The 19,325-nt window shown below is 39.0% G+C and overlaps 1 protein-coding gene across 3 annotated transcripts in view; it reads right to left on the reverse strand.

Moving 5' to 3' along the window:
* The window catches only part of SLC4A10 (solute carrier family 4 member 10), a 241,254-nt gene that overhangs the window by 174,828 nt on the left and 47,101 nt on the right, over nt 1-19,325 (reverse strand). For all 3 annotated transcript variants that reach the window (XM_075528845.1, XM_075528844.1, XM_075528846.1), the window contains one exon: nt 7,740-7,886. In XM_075528845.1, coding sequence (XP_075384960.1) covers nt 7,740-7,886 — 147 coding nt within the window. The remainder of the gene's footprint in view (nt 1-7,739; nt 7,887-19,325) is intronic.

A 19,325-nucleotide genomic window follows, 5' to 3' on the forward strand; every position in this document is an offset into this window, starting at 1 on the left:
CATCAAATCTATTTAGTGTTGAAGAGAAAAGATGTCACTTCGAGTACTAAGGTGCACCTGACCCAAACCATGGTCTACTGTTTTCAAACTCTTCATATGCATATGAAACCTGGAGAATCAAAAAGAGGAAGACCACAAAGGAATGCATGCATTTGAATTATGATTATGTTGGAAAATATTAAAAGTACAATGGACTTTCAGAAAAACAAACAGATCTGTCTTAGAAGAAATATACCTAAGACTCCTTAGAAGTAAGGATGTTGAGACTTTGTCTCCCATAATTTGGACATGTTATCAAGAAGGACCAGTGCTAGAAGAGGACATTATTGTGGTCAAGTTGAGAGTCAGTGAAAAATAGGACGTCCTCAATGAGATGTGTGTTACACAGGGTTCTCTAGAGAAACAAAACCAGGACACTTATGATTATAGGTAGGTAGGTAGAAGATTAGATAGATATAGATAGATAGATAGATAGATAGATAGATAGATAGATAGATAGATAGATAGATGATAGATAGATAGATAGTGTGAAGGAATATAAAGGCTCATTAGTCTACACAGCAGTACAGAGGGCTGAGTTCAACTCACTTCCATGGAACAGTTAATATACTGAAAGTCCTTCAATTCATGAGGGCTGCTGGGTTCAAAGTCAAGGAAGCAGACAGCTGAGACTTCCCTTGGGCAATGCAGGCAGCAAACAGCAGGGCAGGTCACAACAGTCAGAGATCAGGCGCTAGTAAAGCAGGCTGGGACAGGATATTGAACTCAAGCAATGCAAGATGACAAGATCCGACAGCCTCAGGCTCAAGCAATGTATACACCAGTTGCAAAGCAAGTTTTGAAGGAACCTCAAGCTCTAGCAACAAGATCCACGGGTTGGCTGCCCCACAGGTAGTGTAGCTCACAAGTTGAGGCAGAGAACTAGCTAAGCAGGTGCATACTGGTTCCATCACCAGAGAATAAGAGAAAAAGAGACAGGCTTTACTGATCCATTTAGCTCTGCCCGCCAAGCAAACTGTGACCTTATTAATCCCACATGTTCCTGTTGGCCAGGTTGGCACAATAAACCTACCTATCACAAGGTGGACCGACACAGTGGCTCAAACATAACAATAATTGTGATGACAGGGACAGTGTTCTGTTCTGTTGTACACAGGGTCACTATGAGTCAGAACTGAATCAATAGTGCCTAACACCAGCAGCAAGGATTAAGAGCCAAGACAATGAACACATATAGTAAAGTGTGTGGATGCTCCTATTTATTCTCCCAGCAACTAAATCACTAAACCATGGGTGGGGGACATTCAGTCCATGAACTATGTATGGCCCATGAAATCATCAATACCAGTGAATTTCAAGGTCAGTAGATTACAATCACCAGCCATTCTGTGGGAGAAAGACAAGGCTTTCTACTCCTGAAAACAGTTACAGTCTTGGAAACTCATAGGGGTAGTTCTACTCTGTTTTATAGGATGTCAGAATCAACTCCTTGGTAGTGAGTTTGGAGTTTGAGGGTTGGCATTTCCCATCCCCCAAATCCGCTTTTTTCACTTGTGTGTCCAATCGCCTCTATATTTAAGAGATTGACTGAAGATACCTAAAAACACAAACCCATGGCCAACAATCCAATTATCACTCATAGAAACTCTACAGGCAGGGTAGAACTTTCCTATAGGGCTTCCAGAGCTGAAAAATTTTGTGGAAACCTACTTCCACATATTTTTCTCATGAAGCAGCCCCTTTAAGATCTTGCTTAGAAACTCTATGAGTCTGATATTGAAGTTCATCACTCACAAGCCGAACTTTCACCACACTTAATACACTTCTTTGCCACCACATTAAAAGCATCATCCTGGCAACAAATGTACAGGTGTGCTTGACACAATGGATGGATGGATGGATTGTGATATGAGTTGTATGAGCCCCCAATAAAATTATTTATTTTTTTAAAAAGCATCATCCTTCCTTCGTGGTGCAATCATGAGTTCTTTTGGAGCCTGACATGAAGTAACTCTAATGTCCACATTTCTAGCAATATTCTGTTGCTGCCTGGGTATTCTCCTAGACAATAGAGTCGTTCTCTATAGTTCTTCTCACTTCTTCATAAGTCTTAACCAGACTTACCTGTGACATCTGTGTTATTCCAGTTTGACAAGAGACAAATCCAGAGACACTCATATGTGTGGAAGAAAGAGCTTTATATCAAAGAGCAATTGTATATCAAGAAAACATCCCAGCCCGATCCATATCAAGTCAATAAGTGCAATATTGGCCCATAGGTCCATACTAATCTACAAATTCCTCTTCAGACTCACACAGCACATACACTGACGCTGAATGCAGAAAGATCATAGGCCAGTGGGTGAAAAGTCTTGTGGATCAGTGGCAGGGGAAGTATCTCAGCACTGGCAAGGGTCTCCATATGGCTCCTCAACAGAAAGATGAAGCAGAGAGATTATGTGGCTCTCCTCCAGGGAGAAAAAGAGGAAGCTCCTAGAATCCTCATGAGAAGGTCGCACCCACCAGGTGGCATTATCAGGCTGTGACCTGACTAACAGGCTAAACTCCATCCATTTGCTCTATTTATCAAGTAATTATGTAACTACCACAACATCCATAAGTTCATGAGCAGTCTCATCACGGCAACCTAGGCTTTTACTATTGGGCACCTTAAAACTCTTCAGTCTCCATTCATTCCTCATTTCCAAAACCCCTTCCACATTGGAGGCATTTGCTAGCAGCCCCACCACTTACCCAAATCATTCTTAGTTACAGGGGGAAGCAGGCCGTAAAGAACCCAAACCACTGCCAGAGTCGCTGTGAGTTGGAAAAGACTCGATGTCTGTGGCTCTAGAACAAACGCGGACAAGACGCTTCTTCAGTGATTTAAAGCTGCACAAACAGCCAATTAAGGTGATTGAGATGACTTTGTTGCAGTAGGGTTAGTTCATTCACACAGCGGTTGACTCAAAGTGAGGGCTAATTTACCCCAAAAAGCAGGACTTCAAATACGGTGGCACCTCACTCCAAGAGGATGGCACTCAATTCATAAAATGGGGGTTAATGTATGATTGAATGTGCATGACTCTCCACAATGCTGCCAATAGTCTAATCGCACACATCAGGTGCCCGACAGTTCCCTACAGCACTTCCAAGCCTCCCGTCCCACAGCTTTGATCCATAATGTTTCCCATTCTATTTACTGTGATGACTCAACCAATTTACTTCATCAGCAATGACAGTACCAGTTAAAAACGCAAAAACCAAGCTCACTGCCATCGAGTCAATTAAACAAGTAGTTGTCCATAAGTCAGGTGTTCATAACCAGACGATTATCTTCTATAAAATACTCAACCCTGCATGAAAACTAAACACGTTCTTCTCCATTGCGCACGGAACATTTTCCAAAATAGACCATTCTGTTTCATTCTGTTGTGCACAGGATCTCTGAGAGTCAGAACCAACTAAATAGCATCTAACAGCAGCCACTCTACCAAGCATGATATCCTTCTTCAGGGACTGGTCTCTCCAAATTACATGTCCAAAGTACATGGGACAAAGTCCTACCATGCTCACTTCTAAGGAGCAATCTGGCTGTACTTCACCCAAGGCAGATACATTGATTTTCTAGAAGTCCATGGTATTTTCATTATTCTTCACTAACACCATGATTCAAAGGTGCCAATTCTCCATTCTTCCCTAGTCCTTGTTCAGCATATCAGGCGATTGAAAAAATTATGGGTTGAGTCAGGTACATCTGAGTCCTCAAAGTGACATTGTGCTCTTTTCAGTTTAAATACATCTTGTGCAGAAAATTTGCCTTGTGTGATTTGTCATTCGATTTCTTAATGCTTCCATGAGCTTTAATTGTGGATCAAAGTAAAATTAAATTCTTGACACCTTCAAGTTTCTTTCTGTTTATAATGCTGTCTGTTGGTCTGATTATGAGGATTTTTGTTTTCTTTACATTGAGATGCCGTCCATCCTGAATACTAGTCTTTGAACTTCATTCAGCAACTCAAATGGTATCATCTGCATATGGCAGATAGTTAAGGAGGCTTCTTCCAGTCCTGAGCTGTGTTCTTCTTCATATAGTTCAGTTTCTCAGAATGTTTTCTCAGCATACCAAGTGAACAAGTATGGTGAAAGGACACAACCCTCACACAAACTTCTCCTGATGCATACCTTTCTATCACACACACAAAAAATGAATATTGTAAGCAACTAATATAGTAAAAAGTCAAGAAAACATTTACATAGAAAGAAGTATTCTTTGAAGACTTCCAGGTGTGAGAGAGTGAGAGAGGATATAACAGTTAGAGTTTAGGTCAGCTTGCACTTATGTTGGGGTAGAGTCCAGGCTATCAATCAAGTCACAGCCTGATGCCCCCTAGGAAGTGGGGACAGTTATAAGAGTCACTGAGGACTTCACCCTTTCTGTCCCCTCACCTTACTGCTTCATGGGACACTTACCTGTCTCCAGGTGAGAGCTGTCTGTCCTGCTATGTTTCCACTGACCTTGGAGCCACATGATTCTGCACCCACTGGCCTTGATCTTCCTGCACCCCACTTCCCCCTTCTGCATCATCTGCCTGCAGCTCTGTGAGTCTGAGGAGGGCTCCAGCCAGCACCAGACCCATGGAATAAGTTGGACTGGGCTAGGAGGTCTTCTTGATATAAGACAACTTTTTGATAGAAAGTTCTTTCATAAACATACATGTGAGTCACTTGTTTTGTTTCTGTAGAAAACCCAGCCTAACACAGAGGGTAGATCACTAAGTAGGTGAGTGATGGAGGGGAAATACACTAAGGAGGAGCTCAGCACAAAATGATCATGGCAAAGGAAGACACTGGGAGGAGCACATTGTTAAAGGCAACAAGGGAAAACACTATTACTTACATCGCCCTGAAATAATAAAAGTGCTTTGCAAGTGGATACACAGCTAGCTACTCAAACTGAACAAGGGTGGGAAGACAAATAGATCACACTCAAGAATATATCCAGGCTTGACAGAGTATATTTCTACTTACGTATCTATCTATGCTGTAACTATATCCATACATACAGTAGGATATACGGAAAGCAGAGTTATGCAAACTTCTTATCAAAATCCAAACACCTGGAGGAAATGTGTTGCTGGACCTGGGGCTCACAGCTACGGTCTCAGAGGACACCAAAGTCAACATTGTCTGCAATGACAGTGTTTGACCTCCTACTTGGTGACTAGCCCCTGGGGTCCTAAAACTAGTGAGTGGCCATCTAAGATGCAATCATTGGTGTGTCCCTCTCTGGAACAAAGAAGAGTAAAAAAAAAACACAAAGATGCAAGGAAAAATCAGCCAAACGATTAACAGACCAGTGAATACCAGCCTCCATGACAGTGAGATCAGAAGAACTAGATGGAGCCTGGCTACCCCTTCTGACTGCACTGAAAGGGATAATAATAGGAGGTCCTGCACAGAATGGAAGAAAATGTAGAATCATACTCATCTATCAAATATGAATGATTGGATTGAGACTGGTGAAATCCCCATGACCAAGACCCTTAGGACTCCTTCAAACCTAGATTTGAACTTACCTCTGTGACTTGACTTTCATCCAAACATAGACAGGTTAGGCCTATAAATAATGGCAGTAGGGGGGTGCACCCTGCTTAGAACCACCAACCGCAGGAGATAAAAAAGGTGGCATTCCTGCTTGAAGCTCACCCTCATGAAAAGATCACTGATGATAGGGACGCTGTAGCGAAGTGTGTTAAGAGAATCAGATAGCGCCCAGCTGTGAGGAAAAAAATCGTGTCTGGGGTCTTAAAAGCAAGTCTTGAAACAGCAGTCATCTAAGTGAGGTGTCAACTGAGTTCACAGGGAAGAAACACACCAACTTTGGGGACCAAATGACTATAAATAATATAATCCAAATCCAAAGGAAGAAATGGTATCAGATCTTAAATGGTGAACACGTGGTTTGCAGAAGGCTATGCATGACAGTGTAGGATTCACACCAGGATTGAACTCTGGTGGATTCCCTCTGATCATAGTGGAGAGGCGTGAATGTCCTTGGTATCGGACACAGAGCATTATAAAGTCAATTGTGGCAGACGTGGTAAAATTTAATATCTGGTCATTTGTCTCCCCTTTGACCCATATTAAAATTGCTTCAGTTTTAAAAGTTCAGAGAAAATACATGCGGATTAAGCCTCGAGTAGACCCCTCTGAGCATGGATGGGCACGTGAACTGCCTTACTATCATGCAGATTGCACTGGCAAGTGGATATACTGCAGATGCAGTTAGGTTCACATTGAGCACCTGATCATTTGATCACTCTTGTAATCCATTTTAAATTTGTCCTCATTTTTAATATTTTCTGCTTTCTTTACAATTGTGGTTTTTATCTGTTTTTACTTTGTTGATAGTTTTTGTTGTGTAATGTTTTTCTGTATATGAAATCCAAGATAAATAAGTACAACTATAGAGAAAGTAACTGTATTAATGGATCCTTGGGGGTATGACAGGGCAGGCTGTAGGGAACTGGGGACCTTATAATGAATATAAAAATACAAAAAATGTCTGAAACTCCTCTTGGTGTGATAGAACTACTGAATTGTATGATACGTGAATTATATTCCAACAACTGCTTTAAAAGTACCAAGTGAGATGGTAAAAATGCAGAAAGAGTCCAGACATTAAATTAAATTTTAAAATGCCTAAACTTTCTGTGTTTTTTATGAGCATTAAATGGAATAATAGATGTAAAGTACTTAGGACCCAATGCTTGGAACATGGCTAAGTATTTAATAAATGGTAGTCATTAGTAAGGCTGTTAATTTTATTATTCCTATTGAATAAGGTACAATCGAAATGCCAATAAGTTGAATCAAATCAAATTCAGCCCCCCACCCCACTTCCACACGCCACCTAAAAAATAAAAATAAAGCAGCATTTTCCCAGGGAGAAAGCTCTGAGGCAGGAAAGGCTGGGGAAGGAAATGAAGGCAAATGGTAAACACAGGAAGGAAGTGAGAAAACTGTTGTGACATTGTGGGGATTGCAAAACAGCTACAAAACAAAATGTGTATGAATTAGGAAAAGAAAAATCAATTTGCTCAGTAAACTTTCACCTTAATCACAATGAAAAGTTACAAAGGAAGGGAAGCCGTGAAGGAGAAGCAAGAAAGAAAGTGACAGTTTAAAAATTGGAAAATAAAGCAGTCGGGTCAATTGACGGAAGATTTTGACAAGGTAGAAAAAGAAATCACCCTTGGGATAATTGCACAAGCAAGAAGGAAGCAGTGATCTGACAGCGTGGTGCTTAAATCACTGACTAGAGGTGGAGCAACTATGGATAAGTGTGCGATTGAGGCTCAGTGGAGATCTTAGACAACAAGGATGTCAAGGAACTGAAAGCCGAGTTCTTAGTCATGTCGTACAAGTAGGCTTTCATGGAATTCTGGAATGTTTAACACTACTATGACAATATATTTGCATATTTGGATATCCTGGTTACAATTCGAAATGAACAATATTAAAAATAGTAGTGTTCACAAACATTTCCAAAACAAATATCCAAGAGGGAAATGCATATCACGTTTTCTCTCTACTGCTTCTTAACAATGCCCAGCATCTTTCATTAAGGTGTAAACAGCATTGTGAGTATGAGGAATCCAGTTATAAATGTATACAAGCTAGGATAGTCCTTTCACAATAATGAATCCAATAAAAACAAGGAAAACAGTTCTTACCAAAGGACGGTGACTCCCTTCCATCCTCTAAACCCGAGTCTCTCTCTCGGTCTCTTTTTCTGTGCTTGTGACCACGGTGCCTGTGGCGTCGATGGCTCTTTCGTCCTCCCAGGGGCACATGCACACCAATAAACAGAGTCCGGTGACCTGTTGTAGAGAATAAACACACAAAATTCAACTCAAAAGTAGTCCAAGGCATCAAAGATGACGATGATGATATGTTAATGGAAGCACTAATTAGTTTAATTTAGCAAAGAGTTCTTGAGACTGAATCTACCCCACAAAAACAGTATGCAACTATTTATTTGGTTTTCTATTTTGCAATCATCACTAATTATTTTAATCCCTTTTGGCCCGTATCTTACATGCCTTTCATTTTAAGAAATCTATTCTACCTTCCCTCATCTCTCAACTGTCTTAATTTACCCATTTCCTCTGTAATCGTTAACTTTGTGAAGCATTAGTCTACCTCCATTATCTCTAATGAAATGGATTTCATGAAGATCCCTAGTGACGCCAACTATGCCAGGCTTTTCAAAATTCTACTGTTTATTTCTGGTACTTGTTCTTGTTGGCCACTCTCTTTTTTTCTGACGCAATTATCTCTCGGTCTTCTTTGTTCGCTTTATTTTCTTTTGCTGAATTTTCTTCTGTTTACTTCTTCGAGGTTGGAAAATCATTGAATTTTATCTCTGACCTAGACTCTTCTTAGTTTTGTGGCTTCAGATCGGGCGGGCTTGTGTGTGTGCGTGCGTGTGTATGTACGTGCATGCGTGCGTGTGATATTGCAGTATATAAGACATACATCCACATTTCTCTCGCTTGAACTCCAAACCTAGGTGTCTATCCATATTCACCTGTACATCCCTCTCACAGGCACGTCAAATTCAACCTGTCATGTAACTCGTGCTTTTCTTCGTCCTGCAAGTATCAAACCTCTTTTACCTCGCTTAGTAAATGCATCATCATCTCTCCTGTCTTCCCAAAGTCCATTCAGTGTATCACCATGACTTCTTAGCGTATCTTGATTCTGCTTCTTCTTCATCATCGTTACTTCTATTCTCTTTGCTCGGGATCTTACCGTCTCTTACCAAGGCTGTAGTAGCATTGTCCTCCTTGAGATTCTTTTTTTGTGAAAAACCTTGAACTTGACTTTTTTTCTTGCATAACAATAGTCTCATACATTATTTGTCCTTTTGTGATTAACTAACGTCACTCAGCATAACGCTCCCAATCCATCCATGTTGTAAGTTGTCCCACAGCTCCATTGTTATCATTTAACAATGCATGCTCCTCCATTGTTTCGGGTACCAAAGTTCATGTATCCATCCTTCTACTGAGGGCATGTGGGTTGCTCCATTTTCTTGCTATTGTGCTAAGGGCTTCGATAGACATAAGTGTCTATCATTTTTTGTAACTACAATATTTTTCTACTTTCTATTCATTTTGAGGTTGATACCATTTGTTTTGCTTTCTCAAAAATGTGAATCAGACAATACTTCCCCTGCTTTAAACCAATTGATATATCTCCCTAAAATCTTTAGGATAAAGTGTTTAGTACTCTATAAGGCCAAACAAAATCTGACATCTGCTGATCGCTCAAGCCTGGTCTCTAAACACACGCTGAGTCACAGACAAAAAAAGCCACGAAGTGCTCCCTTATCCCCGGGGAGCCAGAGGTTCGCAAGTCTCTCTGCCTTTACTTAGTGCTGCTCTTCTTGTTCCAGCTGCATAGAGTTACTTCCTTCTGCTATCGGATAATTGATCTCTCCAGTCTCAGTTAAAAGATATTAGCTAAGCAATGTTCTACATATTCTTATTCTAAATGTAGTCGATCACTATTATTCTTAAGACCAATTATAATTATTTATTTATAGGTAGGCTTTTAAGTAATTTTCTCTAAAAATAGGGGGCATGCATTTTTCACTGCATATCTGTCACCTGACATAGTGCCTGGCATATAACAAGTGCCTATCAACTGTTTACTGAAATGTTGGAAATATATTTCTTAAACAGCACTAGCCATAGAGAAAATCATTGATGTTTTATTACATTAAAATTAGGAAATTCTCTATATTCAAAGACTGAAAAAAGGACCAACAACAAACAGTAAAATGTATTTGTAAAACATGTAACTGTCAAGGGTCCAATAAACAGTATACAGAGATGTTCCACATAGCTTAAGAGAATGATTGTAGCCCAATAAGAAAATCAAGAAAAAATAAATAGGCATTTATTAAAAGGGAAAGCCATATGGTTAATAAACCTATTAAAAGGTTCTTGACTCCATTCATTGTCAGGGAAATGTGATTTTAAATAATAAACTGAAATGTCTGAATTCCATGTCTTGGTGTGATGTAGACCAATTTATCATATAGTATGAGTGGTAGTATTACTTTGAAATGGTTTTGCATTTTCTATACAATTTGAAAATACCCAGCAATTTCCCGGAGCTCTAGAGAAATGTGAAGATATACACATGTGTAAGAGATATCTGTAGGAATGCCTATAGCAGTCCTGTTTATGAAGAGTAAAAAATGGAAACAAGCCAACCCCAATAGCAAATTTTATAAGTGAACTTGGTTGCATTCACACAATGGAATATGCTTTCGTCAGGTGACATCGAGTCAGTTCCGACTCATATCGACCCTGTACAATAGCCTGAAACACTGCCCATGCTGGGACATCCTCCAAAATGTTATTACATTTGATACCATTATTGCAGCCACTGGGTCAATCCATCTTGTCAAAGGTCTTCCTCTTTTTAAAGCATGTCATTTTTACCAAGTATGAAGTCCTTCTCCAGGGACTAGTCTGTCTTGACAACATGTCCAAACTATGTGAGATAAATCTCGACACACTTGCCTCTAAAGAGCTTTCTGACTGTACTTCTAAGACAGATGAGTTTATTCTTTTGGCAGTCTGTGTTAATTTCAATATTCTTCACCACTGCTTTAGTTCAAACACATTGATATTTCTTCAGTCTCCCTTATTCAATGTCTAACATTCATAGGCATATGCGGTATTGAAAATACCAAGGCTGAGCCAGGAACACATTAGTCCTCAAAGTAACATACTGGATTTTCAACTTTAAAGAGGTCTTGTGCAGTATATTTACCCAATGTCAACAATGAACAAACAATTGGTATATACAGCATGGATAAATTTCATAAGGATGATGTTGAGCCAAAAAAAATGAAACAAAAAAAATCCATTATAATCTCCATTACAAAAAACGTCAAACAACAGAGATCAAATATATTACTGAAGGATGCATAATAACATACTGTCCTCAAGTTGATTTAGATCTAAGTGGCCCTATGCAGTAGATTAGAATCGCTCTAGAGGGCTTCTGCGACAAAACATCTTTATGGGAGAAGAAAGTCTCATCTGTCCCCGATAAAGCAACTAGTGTGTCTGAACCATACACATAGATGGGAAAGGTCACTAAAATGATCAGAATCATTGTTAAGTCCGGTCAAAAGAAAGGGAGGGATGGCAATGGAAGAGAACATGACGAGCTCCCACGGTGCTGGCAATGTTCTGTTCTTTGACACAGTATCTGCATCGGAATTAATTATTAAACTTTATATATTTGTATTCTGCTTTTGTGTTGTATGTATGCTCCATCTCTCAACAAGATAGAAACCAAAGGGAGCGAGAATTCCAAGGAAGAAGTTAACCATTTATATGCTTTAGAAGAGTCAAGAAGAATAAATAATGAACGTGAGCCATTACTTTTGGAAACTAAATGTTTATTTGCAACTTTTTTCAAAGTATTTTCAGTGTTGCAGAAATGAGTTTGAATGGACTGCATGTGGTGGGTGAATAGTGACCATTGATGCAAAGTCTTTACAGTGGTGGCACTCGAGCTAAGTCTTCAAGGTGACAAAGGTTTCTAAGAAACAACGATGAACACAATCATTTTTAGATGGGCAAAAGTGAGACGCAGCCTTGGTTTGGCTGACAAGTCCAGAGGGCCTGCCTGGGCCTCGTGAAAGGGAACTTATTGCCAGAAGTAACATCCTAAGGGGTTGCCAAGTTAAGGACAAATAAATAATCTGAAACTATATCCACATATGAGCAGATAAAAAGAAGAGGCCAAGACACACAACTGAGCTGGCGACTTGAGGACATTAAACTTGGATAGAGGGAAAATCAGGCTAAAAGAATTTCCTGTGGCAGAATGTCACAGGGCTGGTTAATTTTTTTTCCTAAATAGTTGTGGGAAAAGAGTATTTTATGAAGAAGCAAAAGTTAAAGCAAAGTATCAGGTATTGGGGGTAGCAAGTAACTTGTTGCCAAATTGTAGATTGCACATAACAGTGTACTCTATTGTGGGTAATTCCTAAAAATGCATTAGATGTATATGAGGGGTTTGGGTTTTTTAATTAAATATTTTATTGGGGGTTCTTACATCTCTTATCACAAGCCATACATTCATCCAGTGTGTCAAATACATTTGCACGTATGCTGCCATCATCATTTTCAAAGCATTTTCTACTTGAGCCCTTGATATCAACTCCTCATTTTACCCCACCCACCTTCCCTCATGAACCCTTGATAAGTTATAGATTATTATTTTCATATCTTACATCATCCTCTGTCATCTTTCACCCACTTTTTCATTGTTCATCTCCATGGGAGGGGGTTATATGTTGATGCTTGTGATCGATTCCCCCTTTCTCCCAACACCTTCCCCTAAGCCTCCTGGTATCTCTACTCTCCTTGTTGGCCCTGAGGGGGTTTATCTATCCTGGATTCCCTGTGTTGCCGGCTCTTATCTGTAGCAGGGTGCATGTTCTGGCCTAATCCGATTTGCAAGGTAAAATTGAGGTCATGATACTGTGGGGGAAGGAAGCAGTAAAGAACTAGAGGAAAGTTGGGTGTTTCATAGGTGCTATACTACACCCTGACTGGCTGATCTCTTCCTTGTGACCCTTCTGTGAGGGGATTTCCAGTTGTCTACAGATGGGCTTTGGGTCTTCACCCCACACCGTCCACCACCCTCCCCATTCACATTGGGTATGATTTTCTTCTGTATCTTAGATGCTTGATACCTGATCCCATTGACACCTCATGATCACACAGGCTGTTGTGCTTCGTCCATGTGGACTTTGTTGCTTCTTAGTTAGATGGCCTCTTGTTTATCTGCAAGTCTTTAAGACCCCAGATGCTATCTTTTAATAAGTGGGCATCATCAGCTTTCTTCACCACATTTGCTTATGCACCCATTTTGTACTTCAGCAATCGTTTCAGGAAGGTGAGCATCACAGAATTCCGGGTTATTAGAACAAAGTGTTCCTGTGTTGAGGGCATACTTGGTACATTGAGGTTCAATGTCTATCTGCAACCTTAATTTTTAAAATCATTTTATTGGGGGCTTGTACAACTCTTATCACAATCTATGCATACATGCATTGTGTCAAGTACATTTGTTGCCCTCATCATTCTAAGAGTTAAAAAAAAAAACCTTACTTTCTCAAATGTCAAACAATACAAAAATCAATCATGACCAGGAGGCCTACACCAAAACCCTTACAGCTGTACCAAGTTTCAGAAAAGATGCAGCACTTCCAAAAGGTGGAGTGCATATCATTTAGCTGATGGTGCTACTTTAAAAGGGATAGTTAAATTTTACAAAAACCCATATGCTTGTTTTGGTGGCTATATTTGTATTTAAGTTATATATTTTTTTGCTTTATGGAAAAACAAAATTTATTTATTTAGCTAAAGCTGCAATACTTCCAAATTTCAGCAGGATTGAATGTGAGTGGGTAGAAACCTATGTCTGGAAGTAGATTCCTCTATTTCTGGATAATGAACTGATATTATAGATATTTAATAGGGGGGTTAATATTCTTGAGTAATGATTGTAAATGTATTGCAGGCTGAAGAATCTTTTGTATATTTAGGTGATTATCCCATGTATGTGTCCATGCAGAACAGTGGAAAATATGAACTGGTCCAGTGTATTGATGATGCTGCTGTTAGGTGTGGTTTTGACTCATAGCAACCTTATGTAAACAGAATGAAGCACCATCCTCACAGGTGTTACACTTAACCCCATCATTGCAGTCACAGGTGATTGACAATTAGAATGCACAGTGAGCTCTTCAACAATTCAGATGGGCTTAATTTTGATACAGGTGTCAAAATGATATGTGTGTCTGGCTCTACTATAACTTTAACACATTATCAAGTTACATTATGTGGGAAACACTATAGAGTAGGATTTAAAAGCCTGATGTCTGAAGTTGAATCAAATGCTCAAATTCAAAATTGGTCTCCAACATGAAGTAGCTTTAAAATCTTGGGGGGAAATCATTTTATCTTTCTAACCCTGTTACTTCATCTATTATATGAAGACATTATTCCTATATTTTTCAGATAATGTGCTATTTTATAATATATATAAATTAATAATCCATATATACAATTGCTATAATTTATATAGTATACATTATATATTTTTATATATGATTGGTATAAAATTTCTTATAATTTAAGACAAAAGATACAAGAGGTTATTTCAAGTCCCACAATTAACAAACAAATCTATTTACAGTCTTTAGAGTTTAAGCACATGGAGTTTGTGGAAGTGACAAGCTGCTAACTAAAGGGTACCAAAATAAAGTGTGGAAAGTATAAGTGTCAAGGTGAGCATCAGTTAAAGAATACTATCCTCCTTCATCTCGGAAATGCGGCACAAGTGCTGACCCTAATAAAATCCCTTTCCAGTTGAACCTTTGTCAGCAGTAGATAAACTGTCTTTCAAAATAGAGAGTAGAAAGATTTATGGAAATAAGAAAATCAGCACAGGACGTAGAGTGATATCATGGTCACAGAAGAATCCCTTGCCTCTTTTATCAGATAAAGCAAAAGAAAAGGCAATGAAGTTTGTTATTTTTAAGACAATTGGCCAATAAGAATGATCTATGCTCTCCTCTTACCCGTCCACTCGCTCCCCCTTCTTTAATGGAACTCAAGCCCCACTTCCTCCTGACAGTGGGGAGAGGAGTGGACTAAGGGAACTGGTGTCCTTTGCTCCATTCTACTACTTTCATATCATTTCCCCTCATCCTCCTGCCAAGCCCTCAAATTAAAATCTGATGTTAGACTTTCATGATTACCGCACGCCTCTCTTCATTTTTATTGCTATTTACCAAAATCAGATAATCTCCAAACTGTAGTAAAAAGTTTTCTAAAAAGGTAAACCTTTAGAATAAGATTTTAATTAATGAAAATGATCAGCATAATTTGTCATGTTACACACCTAAAAGTTAGCCAAAATACAGAGTCATTTTGATATGAATATGTTTTTAAAACACCAGTGAGGACGGGGTCATGCTAGTAAAAGAAAATATTATTGTTCGGCTATGTTCATAACATTAGGATCTATTCTGAATTTACCTGTCATTGAAATTATTTCACATCTCAGGCACAAAGCTAAAAATGAAACAATTCCTTTCTTTTTTCCCTACACCCTCAATAATTCCTTTCTTTTGATGTATAACATCTTATCTTCTTTTAAAAAGCTTGTCTTCTTCAATTTACTTTTTGAGCCAGTAAACAAGACGTCTTTAAGGAGAGCCACAATTAGAGAAAAAAAACTCTGGAATCCAGAATCTAGTAGATAATTCATAATGAAGTCTGAGAAAATAAAATGTAGTTAATATGCAGTATGGGCAGGAAAAAGTCAAAGGTGGTTTTTCTCTCTTTTGATTGTAGTGAAAAGAATGAATATTATCAGTTGAGCAAAAATACAGTTGCCCTATAAAGAAAAACAGGGTTTCATTTTCTTTCTGAGCTCAAACCTTGGTAAAAATCATGGATTCAAATTATGTAGACATTATATTGATAAACAGGTTCAGAATTGTCCAAATATTTTAGTTATACAACTGGCTACAATATTGAAAGAACTCTTAAAGTAGTTGTGGTCATGGTATAGTGAATGCTTACAAATTGCAGGGAGGAGAGGGATGCACATGGGAATGGAAAGAAATCTTAGTATGATTAATAATAATAGTAATAAACTACTCTCCTTTATTTAGCTGGCAAGGAGGGGGGTCCAGCTTTCTACTCTTGAAGAGAACTATGTGTTTTTTTCCTGTGAAATGAATATAACACAGCTGGTGCATAATTACTGAGTTGCTATAGTCATTTAGATATGTCAATCACAGAAAAGGTCAAGTACATTAAGCCAAATAAGTATGTGATCTCTAATTCCATGGAGACTCGAGCAAAGTCAGAAAACACAACAGGCATCATTTGTCATAATATATCAAAGAACTTTCAATCGAACAGAAATGATCTGCTAAAAGATAGCAAGTGGGAAAGAGATCAAGAGGGTGAGGGTGAGAGAGAGAGAGAGAGAGAGAGAGAGAGAGAGAGAGAGAGAGAGAGAGAGGCAAAGAGATACATTTAGGCTGTTATACTCTGTGGGTTGTTTTTGTTGAAAGAAAGATCATTGTTACCTAAACCTAAAACTACACAACCACCTGGCCCTGGTCTACACTGGCAGTTACGACAAAAACCTGAGGCTCAGGATGGTGGCTGTTGTGTAGATAAAGTAGAAATTTTATAAAGCTGAAGTTGTTTCTCAAAGACTCATTGTCTCAGATTTACTAGTTCTGAAGAGGCTGGGTATTCTTTAAAATATCATATCTTATGTATCACAATACTGCCTTAAAGCAAATCTAAACTGCTTTGAATCTTGAGATAGGTGTTTTTTTTTCATTCTGGAACATAGTAAGCACTCAATATTTCTTAAATCAATGTATGAATCCTAATATCCATCTCTTAAGGAAAAAAATTATATTGCCATTTTGTATATCTGCTGCACAAGACTTATTTACAATGTTATAGAGCAGACATCACTTGGAGGGCTAAGGTGATGACAAACTTTGTGTCTTTACTCTGTCTACATGCATGTGAAAGCTAGGCAACAAATAAGACAGATCTCAGAAGGATTGATGCATTTATATTATGGTCTTGGCAAAGAATATTCAGACTGCCATGGACTGCCAGAAGAACAAATAAATCTGTCTTGAACGAAGTACAGCAAGAACGATCCTTAGAAGAGAGACTGACAAGACTTGACTCTCCTCTATCCTGGACATGTTATCAGAAGACCATTCCTTGGAAAAGGATAGCATGCTTAGTAAAGTAGAGGGTCATCAAAAAACCCAGGAAGACTATCAAGGAGATAGATGGACGCAATCGTTGCCACCAGGAGCTCAAACACAGCGATTGTTAGGAAAGTGCAGGAGTAGGCAGTGAAGTTTCCCTCCTTTGTGTGGAGGGATGCTGTGAACCAGAACAGGAGAAAGAATGGGGCGTTCCCAATTCTGATAAAGTCTAGAACAGCTTTATGTTGGATGTTTGCAGCGCTCAATGGGAGGCTGGCGCTGAAATCAATTAAGTTATAGGTATGATCTGTGAACTTGGAAAAACAAATTCAGTTGTTGAGGAATCAAGTGCAACCAACAAATAGCAGTCAACTCTATAAATCAGGATTCATGAAAGAGTAGTAATCAATCCCAATCTGTGTTCAAATGCATGATCTTGTGTGACACCAGACATTAAATGTCGTAGAAGTTACTAATAGAGAAATCAAGGGCAAGCCAAGCATTCAGGTAAAACCTCACAGAGTATTTGGAGCTTGAATTGGGTTTTATTAAATAGGATTTAGACTAGCAAAAGAGGGGACGTTTAGAAAAAGCAGGTAACATGGGCGAAAACAGAGGAGAAATTTAAAGGATAATGTGAAATACATTTTTGGACTTGGAGGAAAAAATAAGAAGGCATAGAGTATGTTTTGATAATCACAAAAACATACAATTTCACTATTGTTTTCAAATATTTGTCCTTTTTATTTTTCAAGGAAGCAGGAGAAAGTTGATGAGTATATTTTCTGAGATACTTAGAAACATGAATATAAAAAGGTGGTGTTCCGCATCATGCCCCATTTTAAATTTTATGATTTATGAATAGCCCTGCCTTTGTATCAGGGAAATAGGTTAATAAATTAACCAAAGCATTAAACTGTAATAATCCTTGCATCATCGATGCTTTTTTCAGATTTAATTTTGCTTATTTAATTAAAAATAAACGTGAACTAAAACCAAAAGGTACACAAGTAAACACTGGCTCATTCTGGGGTTTAAAGTAATTAAAAAATTTTCCTGGAAAGTATAAGGAGTTGTTAAGAGAGACAGCAGATTTCTACAGGAGAGCATAGATGAAATTCACCTGAGAAATTTAAGCGATTAAATAGATTAAAAAAAAACACCTGAAAGCAAAGGGAAAGAGGGCTGGCATTGCCTTCCTGTTATTGTCATTGTTAGGTGTTATCTAACTGGTTCCAACTCACGGTGACCCTGTTCACAACAAAACAAAACACTACACGGCACGTGCCATCCTCCCAAGTGTTGCTATGTTTGAGCCCTGGTTGAAACCATTGTCAATCCACCCCACTGAGGAACTTCCTGCCTTTACTGGTACCCTACTAAGTATGATGTCCCTCTCCCAAATTGCAGAAGATGATGTCTCACCATTCTTGCTTCCGAGGAACATTCTGCCTGTGCTTCTGTTGTGGATTGAATTGTGCATCCCCAAAATATATATCATGATTCTCAATATTATATAATTACCCTTAATTTTATGATCTTATGATTATCCCCATTTTTTATCAGAAGCAATTATCCTAGGTGTTGCATATCCTAACCTCTGTGATGTCAATGAGGCAGACAGAATTAGAGGTTGATATGTTAGTGAGGAATAAGTATGGCCAGAGTGCTCCTTAGAGGGAAAGACTTCTTACAGACTTCGGACCTGTCAGGAGAGACCAGTGCCTGCAGAAGGACATCTTGTTCGGTAAAGTAAGGAGAGACCAGTGCCTGCAGAAGGACATCTTGTTCGGTAAAGTAAGGAGAGACCAGTGCCTGCAGAAGGACATCAAGTTCGGTAAAGTAAGGAGAGACCAGTGCCTGCAGAAGGACATCATGTTCGGTAAAGTAAGGAGAGACCAGTGCCTGCAGAAGGACATCAAGTTCGGTAAAGTAGAGGGGCAATGGACACGAGGAAGGCCCTCAACAAGCGGATTGACACAGCGGCTGCAACAATGGGCTCAAACATAGAAACAACTGTGAGGATGGCACTGTTTCGTTCCATGTGCATAGGAGTTGCCGTGGGTCAGAACTGACTCGGTGGCACCCAACGACAACAGTGTTAATGAGGAAGGTTACAATCAACAGGATTAGGTTGTATATTAAGTCCTATAAGCTGAGATACAGGAGATTCAACTAGTGAGCAGAGATCAGGGAACATCAATACCAAGAGAAAAGGACCTGAATTGGGGCTGAGAATCTTCTAGATACAGGAGACAAAAGGCTGTAAATGCTAGAAACAGTGCAAAATGGACAAAGGAAGCACCAGAGAACCAAAGCAGCAGAATCAGAAGACTGGCAGGACAGAAGCCGTGTATGTGCTTGCTGATTAACAGAGTGAGAGATCTGAGCAACTTCAGGATGTATTAGATTTGGACAGCAGGAGAACATTTTGCCATTCATAATCAATCTCTCC

This window comes from Tenrec ecaudatus, chromosome 13 (genome assembly GCF_050624435.1).
Source record: "Tenrec ecaudatus isolate mTenEca1 chromosome 13, mTenEca1.hap1, whole genome shotgun sequence".
In the NCBI taxonomy this organism is placed as follows: Eukaryota; Metazoa; Chordata; class Mammalia; order Afrosoricida; family Tenrecidae; genus Tenrec; species Tenrec ecaudatus.